This window comes from Cololabis saira, chromosome 24 (assembly GCF_033807715.1).
Source record: "Cololabis saira isolate AMF1-May2022 chromosome 24, fColSai1.1, whole genome shotgun sequence".
Taxonomy (NCBI): domain Eukaryota; kingdom Metazoa; phylum Chordata; class Actinopteri; order Beloniformes; family Belonidae; genus Cololabis; species Cololabis saira.
Window position 1 is genome coordinate 5369350 of NC_084610.1, and position 17632 is coordinate 5386981.

The 17632-nt window shown below is 38.8% G+C and overlaps 1 protein-coding gene across 1 annotated transcript in view; it reads right to left on the minus strand.

Annotated features, from left to right (window-relative positions):
* LOC133424882 (receptor tyrosine-protein kinase erbB-4-like) overlaps positions 1 to 17632 on the minus strand; it is a 382181-nt gene that overhangs the window by 99765 nt on the left and 264784 nt on the right. Inside the window, exons 10-14 of the mRNA XM_061715451.1 lie at positions 17338 to 17411; positions 14929 to 15019; positions 12785 to 12990; positions 7812 to 7944; positions 439 to 532 (exon numbers count right to left, since the gene is read on the minus strand). Of these exons, the coding sequence (XP_061571435.1) occupies positions 439 to 532; positions 7812 to 7944; positions 12785 to 12990; positions 14929 to 15019; positions 17338 to 17411 (598 nt within the window). The remainder of the gene's footprint in view (positions 1 to 438; positions 533 to 7811; positions 7945 to 12784; positions 12991 to 14928; positions 15020 to 17337; positions 17412 to 17632) is intronic.

Sequence of the window (17632 nt, forward strand, 5' to 3'; positions counted from 1 at the left end):
CTATTTTAACTGTGCACATTATATGTGTGCAGATGTGTCTCTGTTGGCATTTTTGGGGAAATTTCAAACAGTTTTTGGAGAGGAGTTGTGTTTTCACATCCAAATCTCCCAAAGTGACTTTCATTGAAGGTCAGAACCAAATCTTGTTTCTCTTTTTGAGAGTGTATGTTTGTGTTTGCCCCGCCACCCAAAAAATTACAAAAAATAAGTCTCCCTAACCTTCTATTAACCTACCATTCAGCTTGGTAAACACATCTTATATCTACTGAAATTCTGTGTGAAACTTAAGCACGCAGGGGATATGAGGTTATCTTGCACAGGAAAAAAAAAAAAAAAAAGGTTTTAATCGAAACGTCTGGGTCTGAATTCTTAAAATGAGCGAACAGACAAGGAAGTTTGGGCTTAAGGATGTGTGACACAGATTCAGGAGGGTCTTACCGGGCCAAGACATGTCATGCTGTTTCCATCCATCTTCTCACACTGGCTGTCACACTCCAGGCACACAGATCCATTGGCAAATTCACGCACTTCCCTGATAGACATTCAATAGAAACAGACATGCACGGATTATAGATCTGAGGGTGTACCACACTGAAATAATGATTATCTTCTGGAGGTTTCTAAAGCATTCAAAGTAAAAAACTGTAGCCTTGGAATGTGGTATGTTGGTTCATCATTCACCTACACCCTTCTTACCCTGAATGCAAGAATCCAGGGAATTAAGCCGTCTACAAATGGTATTTTTTGTTAAAAAGCTTATTGGAGTAGCCCGACCAGCTATACTAATTCCTTTCTAACTGATGCAAAAGAAACTGCCTGTAGACCCCAATGGATAAACACACAGCCAACCAGAGACAAACCATGCAACGTAGGTGGAGCAACCACCAGACTTGTGTCAACAAAATATATCCAAAGTGCTGCCGGAGCGTGGAGCAGAGGAGCCCAGTTAGGAGCCCGTTGGCTAGTGGTGAAGTTACAAGGGTCCTGGAGGACCCGGCTCCTGGAAGAGGAGGCAGCCGATGGGCTCCAGGCAGTCCAGCTGGTTTCCTCCGGTAATCCCCGGCCAGCAGCTTCTCCAGCCAGGGGGGAGGATATCCGTTTCAGGCTGCGCTACAAAGATTCGCTCCAAACCCTTCCAAGCCACCCAAAAGCAGATGCAGAATTCTCACAAAAAAAAAAAATCAAGCCATATTATCTTTAAAATAAAAATGACAATACTCTTTTAGGTCTTTATTAACAGCTCAGAAGTCAAGTCAAAATGATAAAAAAGCTATGTAGCTTGAATGATGACGTACCGTATTTTCCGCACTATAAGGCGCACCTTCAATGAATGACGTATTTTAAAATGTTTACCATATATAAGGCGCAGCACATTATAAGGCGCTACAGTAGAGGCTGGGGTTACGTTATCATCCATTAGACCAAGGGTCTCAACCCGCAGTATTTCATCCTTATACTGCGGCTCCAAGTGGCTTGGGAAAATAAATTACAAAAAAAACTAAGTATTTAATTGAAGTGTATTTTATTTGTGTTAGTTCTTTAATATTTTAGTTTTAAATGTGAAGATTATTGTGATCTTGACATATTAGAATAAATATATTTTATTGTTTTTCGTCGCTCAAAATACGTATATATGTCTACGGTTGCGAGACCTGTTGCGGCTCAATATTGATCCATATATAAGGCGGACCGGATTATAAGAAGCATGGTCAGCTTTTGAAAAAATTGAAGGCTTTTAGGTGTGCCTTATTGTGCAGAAAATACGGTAGCTATTGCCAGCCCTCAATCAAAACTCCACGCTCCTTAATGTGTGTAAATGTATGGTTTAATGAAATTTCACTGGATTTGTGAATAAAAACTTGCTTGCTTGTCATGGATGTGAAATCTAGCTACGGAGACCAAAACTGTGTATTTGTACCAGACTGTAAATATGGGGAATGCCATGTTTTTGGAGCCATGTTCCAGTGGTCGGTTGAAGAAATGCAGTTTTCTTCACTATCATGTGGGTTTCTGACCCGTAACCTGGATGTTGTCCCTTGACTGGCTTTGAGATCCTTTTGTATAAAGTATGCCCCTCTACCCTACTGTGATTGGTTCGGTACGAAGGGTACCGGTGGACATGGCAGATGGAAGGGGTAGTAGACCGTTTCAATTTTCACAAAGTGTATGGCTATGACTAACCAGGCCATACTGGGGCTCCGTATCTGAACCGACAATGATCAGGAATGATGAACTGTATTTTTGTAATCAGCAAACATGAAGAACGACTTGGAGACCGGGAAGCGGAGGAAAAAGAGTTAGTTTTGCTTTGGATCAGCTCAAAGTTGGTCATAGGACAGAGTTCATAAAGACAAGAGAACAAAAGGGTTTAAAAGAGAAACATAAAAGGGAAAGACAAAAGCGGAAGTCAAACAAATTTGCTTTTCATTCTGTTATCAAAGAATCATTGGAGAATCTGCTAATGGTAGGAGACCTAGCAGACTCTTTGTTCAGCTAGTTAAAGCAATGTTGTTTTTTTTTTCCCCACTTCTGAAGGAATCGACGGTAAACAATAGAGCTCAATATTTGGTACATAGTCTGCAATTACAGTGCCAAGAGCTGCGAATCGCCTCAGGTCATTCTGTTCAACCCTTTTGTGCCTGTTTGTGTGAGCAGGCCCCCGATCTATACGGTTCTGTGTTGTACGGGACCAAATCAGCAAATTATCTTTGCTTTTGAAGACGCGAGGCATCTCTGGTGGATGGAAGACGCAGGTTGTCAATAACAACGACGGCCAATAGAAAACACTTTCCACGTCAGAAGGCTTGATGGAGGATTCAACCAGCTGAAAAACTCTTTTACAGAGTCATGGGATCATGAAAATCACTGTGTGTGTCTGCAGTTTGTTTGCATTTGCATCTTATCCTGCCGGGGTGGAATAAATAGTCCACTGATTTCTCCTTGTGAGCTGATTTTATACGTTCTGACACTGAGAAACTCACATCTCCTGCGGGGTATGTGTGTTTTCTGAATTTTCGTGTGGGGAATACTGGACAAAAAATATTTTAGTATTTCTAAAAGCAATGAAAAAGAAAAGACACACTCCGATGCTCAGGATTTCAAGTGCATCACATAACGGGAGACAAAAGTGAAGATAAAAGAAAAAAAGTGGTTCTGTTGGTTTGTTCCGATCACAGCAGGAGCTATAAAAATACCATATGTGCACATTGTGTGATTATTAAAAATACTTACAAGGGACTCAAAGGAGAGTCCAGTTACATTTCTCCCTAATTTATCTGCCTCTTTCTCCAAAATAAATTAGATTTCCCTCCTGGAAGCTCTGTCCAAGGGAATCCTTTAGAAAATGCCCAGGCATGGGAGACAAAGACCTCTGCAGTGTTGCTCTCTAGGGTCATTTCCATTCTGTCAAAGCCGTTCCTCCTGATTGGCCCCCTTCACGGCTGGAAGTGTGTGCCAAGGGCCCGTTGGGGGACGGCCTGATGGGGGATTAGCCCTGTTTTAGCAGGAATTTAAGCAGCAATGTGGCTACCATTCAGACCTCAAAACATCCAGCATGGTCAACCCACCAGAAGAACTTTTTTAATTAAGCACTTTCAACACCTCCCTAACTCCCTCCTCCCCTCCTCCCCTCCTCCACCAACCCCAACGGACGCCATCTCAATGTTTTTTTTTCATTTCCCCTCTTGCACGCCTTTGCTCTCCTTTTGTTTTATTCAACAGACTTATAAACTAAAGGGAATTAGTGCCTTTTCTCATTAAGAATGGAAAAATTGAACAAGACGATGAATCTTAAAGGTTCAAAATCACCACCCTGAAAACATTTTTTAATGAGCAAACACTAAATTCTTTAGAGATAGACACTCCCATACGTTCAGAATTCAGTATAAGTTAAGTTAATACAAAACAACCCCTAATAGACAATAAGGTTGAGTTGAAAATGGCTAACATGAAGTAGACCAGACTCATCTTTTCAATTCTTATCACAGAGAAATAGGAGTATTACTAGTGATGCACCGATTGTTCGGTAACCGAAATTGTTCGGCCGAAAATGGTAAAAAAACACTTTCGGTGTTCGGTGGAATAAGTGGGGAAAAAAACCGAACAATAACGGCGTTGTAATATAAGGAAATAGACTGGCCGCTCCGTCCCGTAACGTTGCGCACTACATAAATCGTTGGCCAACCAAAAACTAACCCCATAAGAATTTGACCTAATAGACTGGCCGCTCCCGTAATAAGTCGTTGGCCAACCAAAAACTAACCCCATAAGAATTTTACCTAACATTCACCAGGAGGTGGAACCAAAACAACATAATGCTGGGAAATTTAAAAAATGTCATTTTTTTATGGTCAATAAATATTTTCTACCTTGTAATTTTGTAAAAGATTTTTTTCTTTGAAAAGCATGCCTAAATCAAATTTATTTGATTTATGCAATGATGAAAAAATTGGCAAAATAAATGAAAAACTGCTGAAGAACCATGTTCGGTATTGTTCGGTATTCGGCAAAGTGTTTATTATTATTTTCGGTTTCGGTTTCGGCCACAAATTTTCATTTCGGTGCATCACTAAGTATTACCCCTTTTTAAACCAGATATTTAGGGTTAAAGAGACGAGGAAAAATCTGTAAGAACCTTTTCAAGGTGAATCTTTATGCAGATGATGCACTACTGTTACTGTTGCTGGTAGTTTTCTTGAAAGAGAGTTAAATAACCTCATAATTTTGAGTTTTTTATATCATTTATACGATATTGGTTGTAAAATAATGAAAGCATATGTAACATGAATGATAATTTCCTCATTTAAGATTTATGGAGTTGATATTCTGTTGCGTTTAGACGATGACAGAATCTTTATGATTTTGCCTTTATACCACCACAATTAATCTGAATTCATCTAATCAAGATGTTACCAAAGTGTAAAATGTCTCTTTTAATGGATGGGGTTTCACAAAAATATAGCATTTACAATTTAGCTTGAGATCTATCTTTTAGCCATTTTATGGCAGAATCTAATCTGACTTCCCTGTTCTTCAGTTGTTAAACCTCTGGATTTATATTCATGACAGCATCTCTTTTGATTATACATGTTGACAACGATGCACACAACTTCTCCAAAACATTTTTAATGTCTGATCGTGAAGGAAGTTTTATTTTTCATCCACATTTGACATCTTCAATATTTTTTCAGGTATTTTGATATTGTTGACTTCACCAGTGCTTGCTTTATTTTTTTTTAAAGAGTATCCATATTGGGGTTTTCCCATCATTGATAGATTTATGTTTCCTTTCAGCATCTTTCACTTTCACTTCACAGCTATTGTCCAAATACCTCTAGGCCTTTCTGTGTCTCCATCCATCTGTTATTTACACCAGCTTCTTCCTATTCCAGGTCATGGAGTTCTTCCATAAACAAAATAAGCCTCCTAACGGTCCAACAGTTGAAACCAACCACATAAAACTTGAATACTTTGAAAGCTGAAATTATTTATCACAGCATCTAGAATTACTTTTATCGTGCATCCTGTGGAAGGAGCCAAATAAAAGCCGGTCTGCTGGGTTGACGTGTGAAAGTCCTAAAACGGCATCACTATGTCTAAAGTAGATGACGACGACACATCTGTCTCTCACCAATTTATCAAAGTTCCAGCTGTTACTCCGATCAATGGAAAGAGCAAATCTGTTTTCTATTTCTGATCAACAGTATTAGAACTGTTTCATTGACTACATATATGTCATTTTCCATACAGTCCCCATCTTTTTCTGAGTTGGGGTTTTTGTTTAGAAAGTGCCAAACTGAGTCTTAAAACTGTAATGAACTCATTAACTCAGACTGATATCAAGCTTAAAGAGGCCCCATCTGAAGCAGAGCATCAGTAGTTTGGGATCTAATGATGGTTCATGCATGTTTGAATCATTTAAGGGACGTTATTTGAAGCCTTGCATATCAATTTTTAATATACACTTTAGTCTCATTCACATTTTTAACTGGAAAAGCACTGTGACTAGACGTCCTACCAGTGTCTTCTTTTGCAATTTGAAAGAAAGTAGCCTTGAACCTAAATGCAATGCTCTCTTGCTGATCTCTGTCACGATGACAGGAGTTTAGAAAATTGAAGCTGTTCTTGTTGGAGCCTGATGAATATTAGTCGTGATTCATCAGACACCAACTGTATTTACAGTGGAGGAAACAAGCGTGCTCCACAAAATCCCTGCCACGCGCCTCTCCATCATCTCCTTCAAAGCCCTCGCTATGAGCTGTTTCCAGGCCAACTTCAAAGCCTCCCTCCCACTACCAGCACAGGAAACGACCAGCAACAAGTCAGCACGACGGAGGGCTGCTCGCTGTACGAAGCCCGCTCCTGCACACATGCATTCCTCTCTTCTACCCCGCGGGGGAAAAGCTTTACGTCACTGCTGGCTTAAAAAAAGAAAAGGAAAAAAAATAGTCATTTATCTTATGGCACAGGGCTGCCAGTGCAACGTTTTCTCATCCGATCAAGATTCATTCAAGAGGAGCTCCATCTACAAATCTGCTTTTTCTCCCCCAGGTGATATTCTTTTTATGTGCATCTTGGCAACTAAAACACACAGCTAAAAAAACTGCTTGAGTTGTAAGTGCACGTCGGTGCGACTGCTGTCAAGCAGCTACGTCTTCAGCCAAATTCTTGCAAAAAAGGGCAATTAAAAAAAAGACAGTCTGATTGAAATCACTCGCAGTGAAAACTGAAGGTCAGTGGACACTCAAAAGCTTTGTTTCACATAGGGCTGTTCGATTTTGCCTAAAAATAAAATCTCGATTTTTTTCTCTCAAAATCCGATTTTCGATTACGATTACGATTATTTTGTGAATTGACAAAAGGCAAAGAAATGATTTCAAATATGCTGTTTTTTTATTGAACATTTGCCCCATTGGGCTTTAAGTGCAAACTTTGCTCTTATTAAACCAAAAATGAATGAATAAAGTGCAAAACTCTGTAAAATAAGTTGAAAAATAGTTTTAAAAAATATAATAAAATATAAAGTTTTATCAGCAAATCAGCACTTGCAAAAATACAGTAAGTTATATTTCCAATTAAATAAAACAAGACATTTTCTAATTAAACTAAACTGGGTCTTTGCATGCTAAATAATAATGCAACCCATGAAGGAGGTAGAGGTGTGTAATGTCACTCATTACATTTGCTATTCACATTTGCAAGTTTTTTGCAAGGAACACGAGCCGGTCTACCCGGTGGCATGTTACAACGCCCCCTCCTACACTAAAGAGCCTCTCCGATGGGGCACTTGTCGCAGGTATTGAGAGGTATTTCCATCAATCATTAATATGGTATCAATCATTAATATGTGTGCAGACAAGGTTATAAAAAAAAAAAAATAAAAAAAAAAAAAAAAAAAAAATTTGATTTTACGATTTTCACGTTTTAACATCGTTCTAATTACATAATCGCGATTACGATTTAAAATCGATTAATCGAACAGCCCTAGTTTCACATTTCAGTCCTTTTGCAGCTCAGAGCAGTAAACACTCATCTCTGTTCGACAATATATCTGGATCAATTTCAGATGACGGATTGCAATGTGGAGGCAAGTTTTCCTTTGACTTCTCTGTGAAAGTCCTCAGCGGTTTATTACATTAATGCCAATCAGCCATTAGATTCTACTCCAGAGCTCTTGAGGATATTTTGACTTTATTCTGACACATTAAACCCTCTCCCTTTCACACACTGCTCTCTGCTGAGGAGTTAACGCAGCTTCCCAAGTTTCTTAGTCCTAAAAACCCTTAAAGACCCCCGACTCGTGTGAAACTCACCCGTCAAAGAGGTTGCAGGACTCGACGCAGGTGCGGCCTCGTTTGAAAAAGCGGCAGGAGAGACACTGGTCGGGCCCCGGGCCCCAGCACCCGTCGTCTGAACACATTCCATCGCAAACCATTCGCTGGTGATCTGTAAGAGATAGAGAGTAAGGACATGAGCGTAAAAGGATACATATATGTGAACATACAGTCATAAAAGCACCTTCTTTATTAATACCCTGATAAAAATAATTGGATTGTAATGGGTCTCAGTATTAACCATTTATTTACTTCAGAAAAAAGCCATAAGGACAATAAGCAATGCAGGATACAGAGAAACACACAAACCCAGTGTTTATAAAATCACACACACTGAAATTTATGGATCTGGTTAAATACAAAACAGCGCAAATAATGTTCAAAGCAAGGAATAATCTACTACCAAAAAATATCAGAGGAATGTTCACAGAAAGAGAAAGGGGCTATAATCAAAGGGGAGAACTACATTTTAGAAAACAAAGTAGGAACAACAATGTGCAGCATGAGCATATGGAACTGTGGAGTGACTGTGGAACAGTTTGGAGCAGGAAATGAAACACAGTAATAACATAAATCTGTTTAAAAAGAAATACAAAAAAATATTTATAAACAGGTAAATGGAAGAGGAAATGGGTTAACGAGGAGTGTGAGAAACAAATACAATAGGGAAAAATGGTATATTATACTTGTTTAAGATATGTTTAGATATTTATGTGAATATTTATGTAGTATATATTATATGTTGAGAGGGATAGTTATAATTATGTAATATATGTTATATATTTATTGGGTATGTCTGCACATATATATTTATAGGGATATGTATGTAGTTTATATAGTGTATATTTATATAGATTTATATAATATTTGTATTTTCTAGATATTGATATAATATTTATGTAATATTTATATTTTCTATATACTTATATGGATAATTATGTAATAATAGGCATGTTTACGTAGTATTTATATAGATTATATTTATATGGATACTGTGTAGATATAATAATAGAGTTATAAAGGGGTAGGAACTAGGAAAAAGTGTATACTTCTTCCTACTCCTTTTTTTCGAACATATGTTCGAAATAAAAAAAAAATTTAAAAAAATAATTATTTCAACATCTACATCTTGTATGGCCACCTTCGGCAACAATACTTTGACAGTTGTGTCTGCTGCTGTTTGGGTTTCTGCAGACATGGTTCTGGACATGAAGGCGGAACAACTCTACATCTGTGCCAAATGTGGACAGGATAATACCCATGAAGCTTGTAGTCTGTCCAGATGTTTGAACCTCATTTGTACTTCCATGATCTTCTTAGTCAGAGGAGGGTTTTTTTTTTTCTTCTGATAATCCTTAAAAAAAAAATTCCCAGCTCTAACATTTATCTGAGATTTAGCTCGTTATTCTCTTCTTCTTCTTTTCATCTGAGTACTGCACAGTCTGACATTTTAATTGAATTTCTTGGAATGTCCAATCCTGGGAAGATTGGCAACCTTCCTGAATGCTGCCATACTTCTGATTAATCGAATTTCACTGTAGCACAATGAACTCCAAGTTAGTTAGGGGATGCAATAATAACCCTTTTCACATTGATCTGCAGGAACAATTGCTTTTCAAAGTAAATTGCTGATGTATTTCCCTCTTGGCACTGTTAACGCTCACCTGTGTGCTCCAGACAACCAAACTGACCAAACATCGGCTATAAACCATCAAGGGCTGATGATCAGCTGCAACTGGCTGCAGCCTACTGGTACTGTATTAGTATGCTTTTTTTTATTTGTGACAGTATATGAAATATATGCTTGCAATTCCCTGTGCTGGCCTGACTGCAGGCTGCTCAGCTGTGTGAGTAAACAGTGGCATTCTCCACAACTCTGCTATTAAAGAGCACTCCAACCAGTACCCTGAGGTCCCCCCCCCCACCCCAGTTGGACTACAACAATCAATGCCGTTCATCAGACTTGCAGTCGCCTCCGTCCAGTGAGTGACACTCGCACCCAAGAGTGCTGCCTGGTGGGGGCCGGACCCTCTGTCACAAGCAGAGCAATCAATGGTAGACAGTGAGTGCGGACTAATGAAGAGGTCTGTGTAAGGTCCCTGTCGATCGATCTTTAACACACAGACACCCTGCACTGATTAACCAGCTAATGATATCAACTGCAGCGCTGCAGGGCCAAGAAAAGCTATGACAGCCTACTTACCTCGGTACATGCAATACTGGAGAAAAAGAAACAACTAAGTAACTCGTTTAACAAATACTGCAGCTAAAATCATCGCAATGCATACTGATGAATAATAAAACCAGAATATGTGGCGCACTGATCTATTAGTTTTTCCGTCGGGCCTCCAGTTCCAGTCCTGGCAGTGACTTTAACCCACTTCAGTGCATTAAGTTTCACTGGGGACCTGAATAAGGGCTTTCATGGCCAAGTAGTGAAAGACGCTGGTAACACGGTCGCCTTGGAAACGAGCATTTCAGGGTGTGTGGGGCTGAGGCAGAGCCTGGATTTGCAGAGATATGAGACGAATCAAAGTTTGGAATTAATTAGAGCGCTAGAGTAGAGAAAATAAGACAACACAGGTGCCGGATAGGTGTCTGGTTATTGTTGCATGGGTGCTCAGATAAAAAATGGCTGTGTATATGTGTGTGTGTGTGTGTTAATCAGCAGACTCGTGCAATCAAGGTTTAATATTTCTCATTTCACCAGTACATCCAAATCCTATCCTATTTAAAAAGAGCACACACAATGGATGAGTTTTGTTAAACAGCCTGTATGTTAAGAACAGACTTGAGAAGTGTGTGAGCTCACTTAAATTTTGGCAAAATAAGGCTATTGGAGCTGATATTTCAGGTTATATATTTGTTCCGTCAAAAGTATGTGCATTGACTTGGAATTTAATGAGAAAACTCATAAAAGTATCTGTGAAAGTTGGAGGTATTTAAGCACTAGTTCCTAGTGGCCAAGTGTGGTATTGCAGATTCATGCACTTCATCGTTAACTGAGCCTTTTGAGCCTGTATCGGGGAAATCCTCTGGAGAATAATCAAAATTCTGATTTAAAACTTTAATTTAAAACAATAAAGGGAAACTAGCGACTACTTGGTGTGATAGCACAAAGTCAAAGTCAAAGTCAAAACTTTAGGCATGATATGAATGTTGTTTTATGCTAATATTGCTGCTTAAGTATTCTTCTTTTCATGGTATACTGGAGAACATGTAGAAGAATTTCAGAAGTGTAAAAGTCTTTCATTATCATATCAACTAATTTATTCAGAGAGTTCATATCTTCAGTGTTGACCTTGCTGGCGTCTTGCTTCCACCACATTTGATACGATTCTGCTTGTTCGCTTGCGTTTAGAGGATTGAGAGCTTCTCCTTTGAACTGCCATGATCTCTGAATGCCTTTGTAACCAGTGTTATCATGTAAAACCAATCCTGAAGTCTCTCCCTTAGACCAGAGGCAACCCCAGACATGGACGCTTCACTGTTGGTATGATGCAGGACCCATGGTAGCGCTCATTGTTTCTACTACTAAATATGTGTTTTCTAGAATTCCTGAACAATGACTTTAGGGCACTCATGCTTATTTGCAATCCCCCTTTTACTCGAAACCCCTGTTCACGTCTTCATATATGTCATGCGTCTAGATCCACCAGCTGGCATCACGGTGACACGACTCCAGTAAACCCTCCTGGTGTCTCCCGGGGTCCGTTTCACAACACGAGGTTACTTAACCCCAAACAAGAGGGTTCAGCTGAGCCCGTTTCAGGAAGCAAGGTACAGTAACTCGTATTCTGTTACCGTAGTAACTGACTATTTGGACCTTTTTTTGGTCAAAGTCAGCCTATATAACCTTATCCTTGTTTGCATCACAAATATCACATATGTTCATACTTCACAGGAAATACCTTTGGTTATTAACTGTATAAACTAATGCACATGTCAGTTTTGTTGATAACGACGTGGGTAGTGAACATACTATATAACATTAGAAAGGGAGCGATGCAGAGCTGAGAGAAAAGTGACCGACTCATAAGACCCCCCCATACGTTTTATTGTTTTTCCAGCAGCCACAAAATCAAGTAGTATTAACACGATTTAAACGTCGATAACATTAATTGCTCAAAATAATTAGTTTCCTGCTCAGACTTGTGAGTAAAGAAATGTCCCTTTTAGTATTTATCAGTGTGACTGAATGCCCTCATATTTTCCATCTTGAATGATTGATCTTTCAATTTTTCCATTCATCCAAAATATTATTTTAACGTGAATACAACAGAGTCTGTTACAGTTGAGCTGCCTGTCTGCATATGTTTTAGCCTCCATCATTTTCAACCGTTTTAACTTTTTTATTTTTTCCACCACCAGGATTGCATCTACATGATTATGCTACATTCATTTGTCATTCATACGAAACCGTCGTTAAATGTTTTAATTCGTCTACACATTCACTCGCTCTGCAATTATTCCCAACGTCAACAATCTCCTTCCGTGCAACAGTTTACATTCTTGTCTGAATATGTGCTTGTGTTCGTGACATGATTACACTAATGTGTTCAGTTCTAACGGACTAAAACAAGAAGATCATTTCCGCTGACTGTGTTGCCATGGTGAATCCCTGGCATCAGAGCTCAGAGATGATGGCTTTCTATGCTCGCCGTAACTTTTAATAACAGTTCAACCTCTCTGTTTAAAGTTCTTAATAATGTGATAGATGGTCCTTTCAGGTGAAATATTTTTGCCTGTGAAAACATTAAGATTCAAGGCAGTGATGGTTGTTCTTTGGAGGTAACCATCCCAAACACCAGAAGACGACGCCTTTTGACTGCCAATATTTTAAGAGACTGGTCCTATTCTTCAATCAGAATGTATCTACATCTAAATTCAGAGTACATCTACCTAACTGCCAAGTATTGCTTTGGTTAAATTCTTCCAACGACACTACTCACTGCATTCCTTTGGATCTTGGTTGTTGCGGATCAGGAACTTTTGGCTTTGGGTCCTGAAGAGTGACGTCCAGTTCACGGTGTTGTAGAAGCAGAGACGGCTGTTGTTGAAGATGTAGACGTTCCCAGCACTGATCTCATTTAATGACTGGAACTGGAGGGAGGAGATCCAACGCTGCTTCAGGATCAAAAGAGAGATGCCGCTTCCGCTGCAAAAGACGATACACAGGGACAAAAGGAGTAAGAAATATATATATATATATATATATATATATATATATATATATATATATATATATATATATATATATATATATATACATATTGAAAGAGACAGGAGGAGAGTAAAATAGCCATATTGTGCTTTTTCATGTTTTCTTATTTGTGTTTTTTCTAACATCAGCTCTCAATGACATCAAAGATGGAGGAACTTCCTTTTATGGTCATATTTTTCAGGCAGCCTACCGCCAGTAGTTAAAAGCAAAATCTTACATTTACCCAGCAAGATTCAAATATGTTTTCAATCATGGTGGATCTGCTCGTTTTTCTTTCCAAAATGCTTTTTTTTGTCCTTTTCTTTTTTTGTTTTAAGGTTGTGAGGGAATGTTGGTCAAATCTAGCTCTCTGTATGCAATTTGTTCTTCCAGGGCAGTGTGTGTTTGATTGGATTTGTTTGATGGTTACATTTCAAAGACAACTGTTTCATAAACAAAGTTAAAAGTTTGCAGGATAATGACCCATTTCCACTCTCTTTTCACGAGATTCATCCATAAATCTGTTATCCCTGACATAGTTAGGAAACTCCTCCCACTTGTCTCTTTCTGTGCATTATTTTCCTCATTAGATGGAGTTTTTGAGAGAACGTGTACACTGTGATAGCATCTGATGTTAGCTGTCACAACATGGATAACTAGCAAGGTGAAAAAATCTTGTGTAATTGTGGCGGCTACAAGTGTGGGTTCTTATAAGAATGGTTGCTGTACGGCAGCAAGGAGTTGGCAGCAATACTTACATCATGAATATCAATCCCACCCACTTTTGAAGAACTGTACCTTCTTGCATTGAACACCAGGGGTCATATTATGATTTTCATACCCCAAAAAAACCGTCAAACTCAAATTTTCTTGATTTTCTGATTTGGCATTTTACTGCACTTCCAACATCCACACAGATTAGCACTTTAATATACAGAAAAGCATTTTTGTGGATGGTGAGTGACTGAAAAGTAACAAACTTTATAAAAAGGTTAAACAAAAGAAGGAAGTACGGACAGAATGTCATGAAAAGAGATGTCCACCTGTAGTCTTTGGTGTTCTGGTTTCTTGTGCTGTCCACTTTCATGTTTTGAGTTTGATTCTTGCTGAAACTTGCGTTGAGATCACTTAAAAGTCCATACTATAGCGCTGATACGTTAATCTGCTCATGTTCAGAGAAAGTTTGTGGAATAATAATTTCTGGCTTTTAGAGTTATGATAACTCCAAAACTACTCCAAAGGTATCACAGGTTTAAATTAGATGTCTGAAAAAGAGCATAATATGGCCACTTAAAGGATTTAAAAGCAAAAGATGAAAGCACGGAGGTACATTTGTAAAGAGCTTAAAACAGGAGAGAAAGGAAAGGGGAGGAAGAATTAAGAAATTTGAAAAGGATTTGAAATACAAATAATATAAATGAGAAGGAAATCAAAGTGTAGGACAAGATTTTTTTTTTAAATGATAGAGAAAGGGAGGTTAAGAGGTAAACGGCCGACATACTTTGGCAGAGTTATCCCCTGGATCTGCCACTCACAGAACCGGTTAATAAAACTAATCAAAGCTGAGCGACGGTTAAGCTTCAAAGAGCTTCTGCACAAAGTTAGATCAACTGTTGGCTCAAAGAGAAATTAGATGCTACTCTCCGAACAAAGACAGATGATTACGTAAGAACATGTGCACGTGTGTGAGTGATATACCTGCAATGCGATTTGGATTCAGAGTTGGTAAAGATGACATCGAACTGAACCATTTCTACTCATGATGAATGAGCAGTGAGTAATGCCATTTAAAAAAGTAATCATCATTGTAGTCATTACTGTCATCCCCACTTATCTCCGTCATAATGTACTCACATTGTGTCCCTGAGTCTGAGTGGGTGCCTTTACTCATACCTGTATAGGGATCTGCCTCCGATGGTTGCCAGGTTGGAAAAAACACTCAGATCAGTCATGTTTTCTGGCCAAGACTGGATGTTCAGGAAACCTAAAACACATCAGAGAGTTATAACTCAAGTTTTTTCTCAGTAAAAATGATAAGAGACAAAGTGGAACAAGGAAAATAAGAATAAGGGGTATTTGATGTAGAAACTTAAGAATACCAAGCAAAGAAATACAGTTCAGTAGTTGGAGATCCACTGCCTCTGTGAAGTTCAAGCATGAGTCCAATCTTTGTAGGAAATGTGCAGGGAGAAGACAACATACGCTAATTAAAAGAATGGATTTAATATTCCACATTTGTCCGGTTGCACTAGTCTCTAATGACAGATTATACGACATCAGCATCTGCGGAAGCGGCATTAACAGGGATGGAACAGGAAATGACTGGGATAGAACGGCCATTGCTCTTTCTTATTGCTTAGACTTTCATTATGAAAATGCTGTTTCACTCCATTAGCTGTTTGGCTCAACTGCAAGTCGCGGGTTAATTTGACAAAAGGGTTTGTATATGAGGTAGTGCTCATCCTTTAAAGCTTTTAATAGCACAGGAGCAAACACACGTGGCAACACAGTGAAACGTGTATAACAATCAAGCCATGCACACAAGTGCACAGTAACATCGTATCCACCAGAGCAAATTTAAGAGATTAAGAAAACTCAGCTTTCATCTCATGCAGGTTCACGTTAAAAGCCAAATCTTCAAGTTGCATAAAAATGTTAGTGGTCAAAGGAACATCTGAGTTATGTGTGGACCAATCACTTTTTAGTGAATGGTGGGAATATTGGGGATTACATCCAAAATCTGAAAACCAAAACCCAGAATCCATAACCAGGACATTAAACTGAACATTTTTAAACACTTCTGCTTTTCAAATGGTCTTTTCAGTTTCACTTGTCGTTCTTTTGGTTTGAGTTGGAGAGATTTTCACTTGATAATTTACAGTTGGGGAGGCGGGACACGTTTCACGGACACTGGTTTCTCATTTAGTGGGGATGAAAAAGGTTTTGCATTTGGATATAAAACTGTATAACTGTGGACATAAGTATTTCAGACACGAGGTCTGTGAGTGAGTGAGAGTGGAAGTGTGTGATGTCATCCTAAATTGTTTGAAATACAATGAAAAGATGAGTACAATGATCTGGATTTTCTGTGCTTGGTGTGGTCAAAACACAGACTGTAAAAGAACTGAAACTCATGCCCTGTGATTCCCCCAAAGGTTTTCTGAAGAGTGTTTTTTTGAAACTTCTATTTACTTCAACTGCATGGTGCCATGTTGCAAGTGTACGGGACGAATGTGCCTGGGACGCTGACTGGGACAGTTAACCATTTTAGCTTGGCTGACTTAGCTCATTCTAACCTTTAAGGCTAACCATTATTACTTCACATTCATTCTTATCTAATCTGTCCAAACATCCTCATTTCAAGAGATGCTTCTGAAAGCAATGCCAGAGCTGAATCAAGAACTGGCCGAGGTCCAGAGGTTCCAGAGGCCACTTGGCCTCCTGCTACTGGGGTTTGACCCATTCCGTTCAAAAGTCAGCAGTGTTGAGTAGAAAAACTGACGGACCGCCAGCCATTGCCTGTGCCTGCCGCCAATCAAGTCCCCACTTCTAATTACTTAATTAAATCTGTTGCTTTATATTATTTTAACTGATATAACAGAAAAACTCACCCCGTACAGTTGTAATGAATTTTAACTTTAGCTTTTTGTCTCAGGCAATAAAGATTTCTGCTGCAAAGTTGGATATTTTAACATGGCTGTCAATAGAGAGCGACTTGCATTTGGAGTTAGCCCCTAGTGGCCATTGGTGGAACCGCAGTCGGCCTCCACCTGGGAATCAGAATCTTGGCGCTTGGGTCAAATACACAGGAAAAACCAATAAAACTGGTTCGAACATGATACCATGGTCAAACATAGAAAAACAGCACGACTCATAAAATATATCAACACAGATATAAAAATTTTATATAACCACATTTCCTCAGAACATTTTAGCAGGAAACTACCAGCAATTCTCCAGAATGACGCAGCATGTTTTCTTATAAAGGAGGAAGTGTGTAACTGAGTCGTATGCTGATTTTGGATTCACCCCAAAACATTTTAGTTGTGCCCCTGAAACAAATTCAGCTCAGAACTATAGCAAAGAAAAAAGGTCCAACTGTGGAGTCCTGCATGAAACATCACTGAGAGCATTTCAAACAAAGTATCATCTGTTTGGGCTCAATCTGAGTAAAATCTGGTCAAAATGACCAAACAACAGAGAAAATACTGTTGTCTGAACTTGGCCTGGGTGCAAAAAGATCACACGGACATCATGTTCTAATGGAATTGTGTTCAGTTTGTGTTTTCAAGGGCATTTCACCTGTGATCTCCTTCACCGTACGGAAAACATTGAGGCGATCAGGGTCCAAAGGTCCAATGCCATGATACATGTCCCTGAAAAAGAACACAAACACAAAAATAATCTATTTTTAGAGCACAGCTTCAGTTTGAAAAAAACAAAATTATATATAATTATAACTCCACACATTTGTCAGAGCCTTTGTCAGAGGTTTTGGACTCAATAAAGACCTTTTTCTATCCTGAATGTATCTACACAGGATTTTAGTTTTGAACCATTTACATTATTGTAACTGGAGCTTGACGCAAAACGTTTT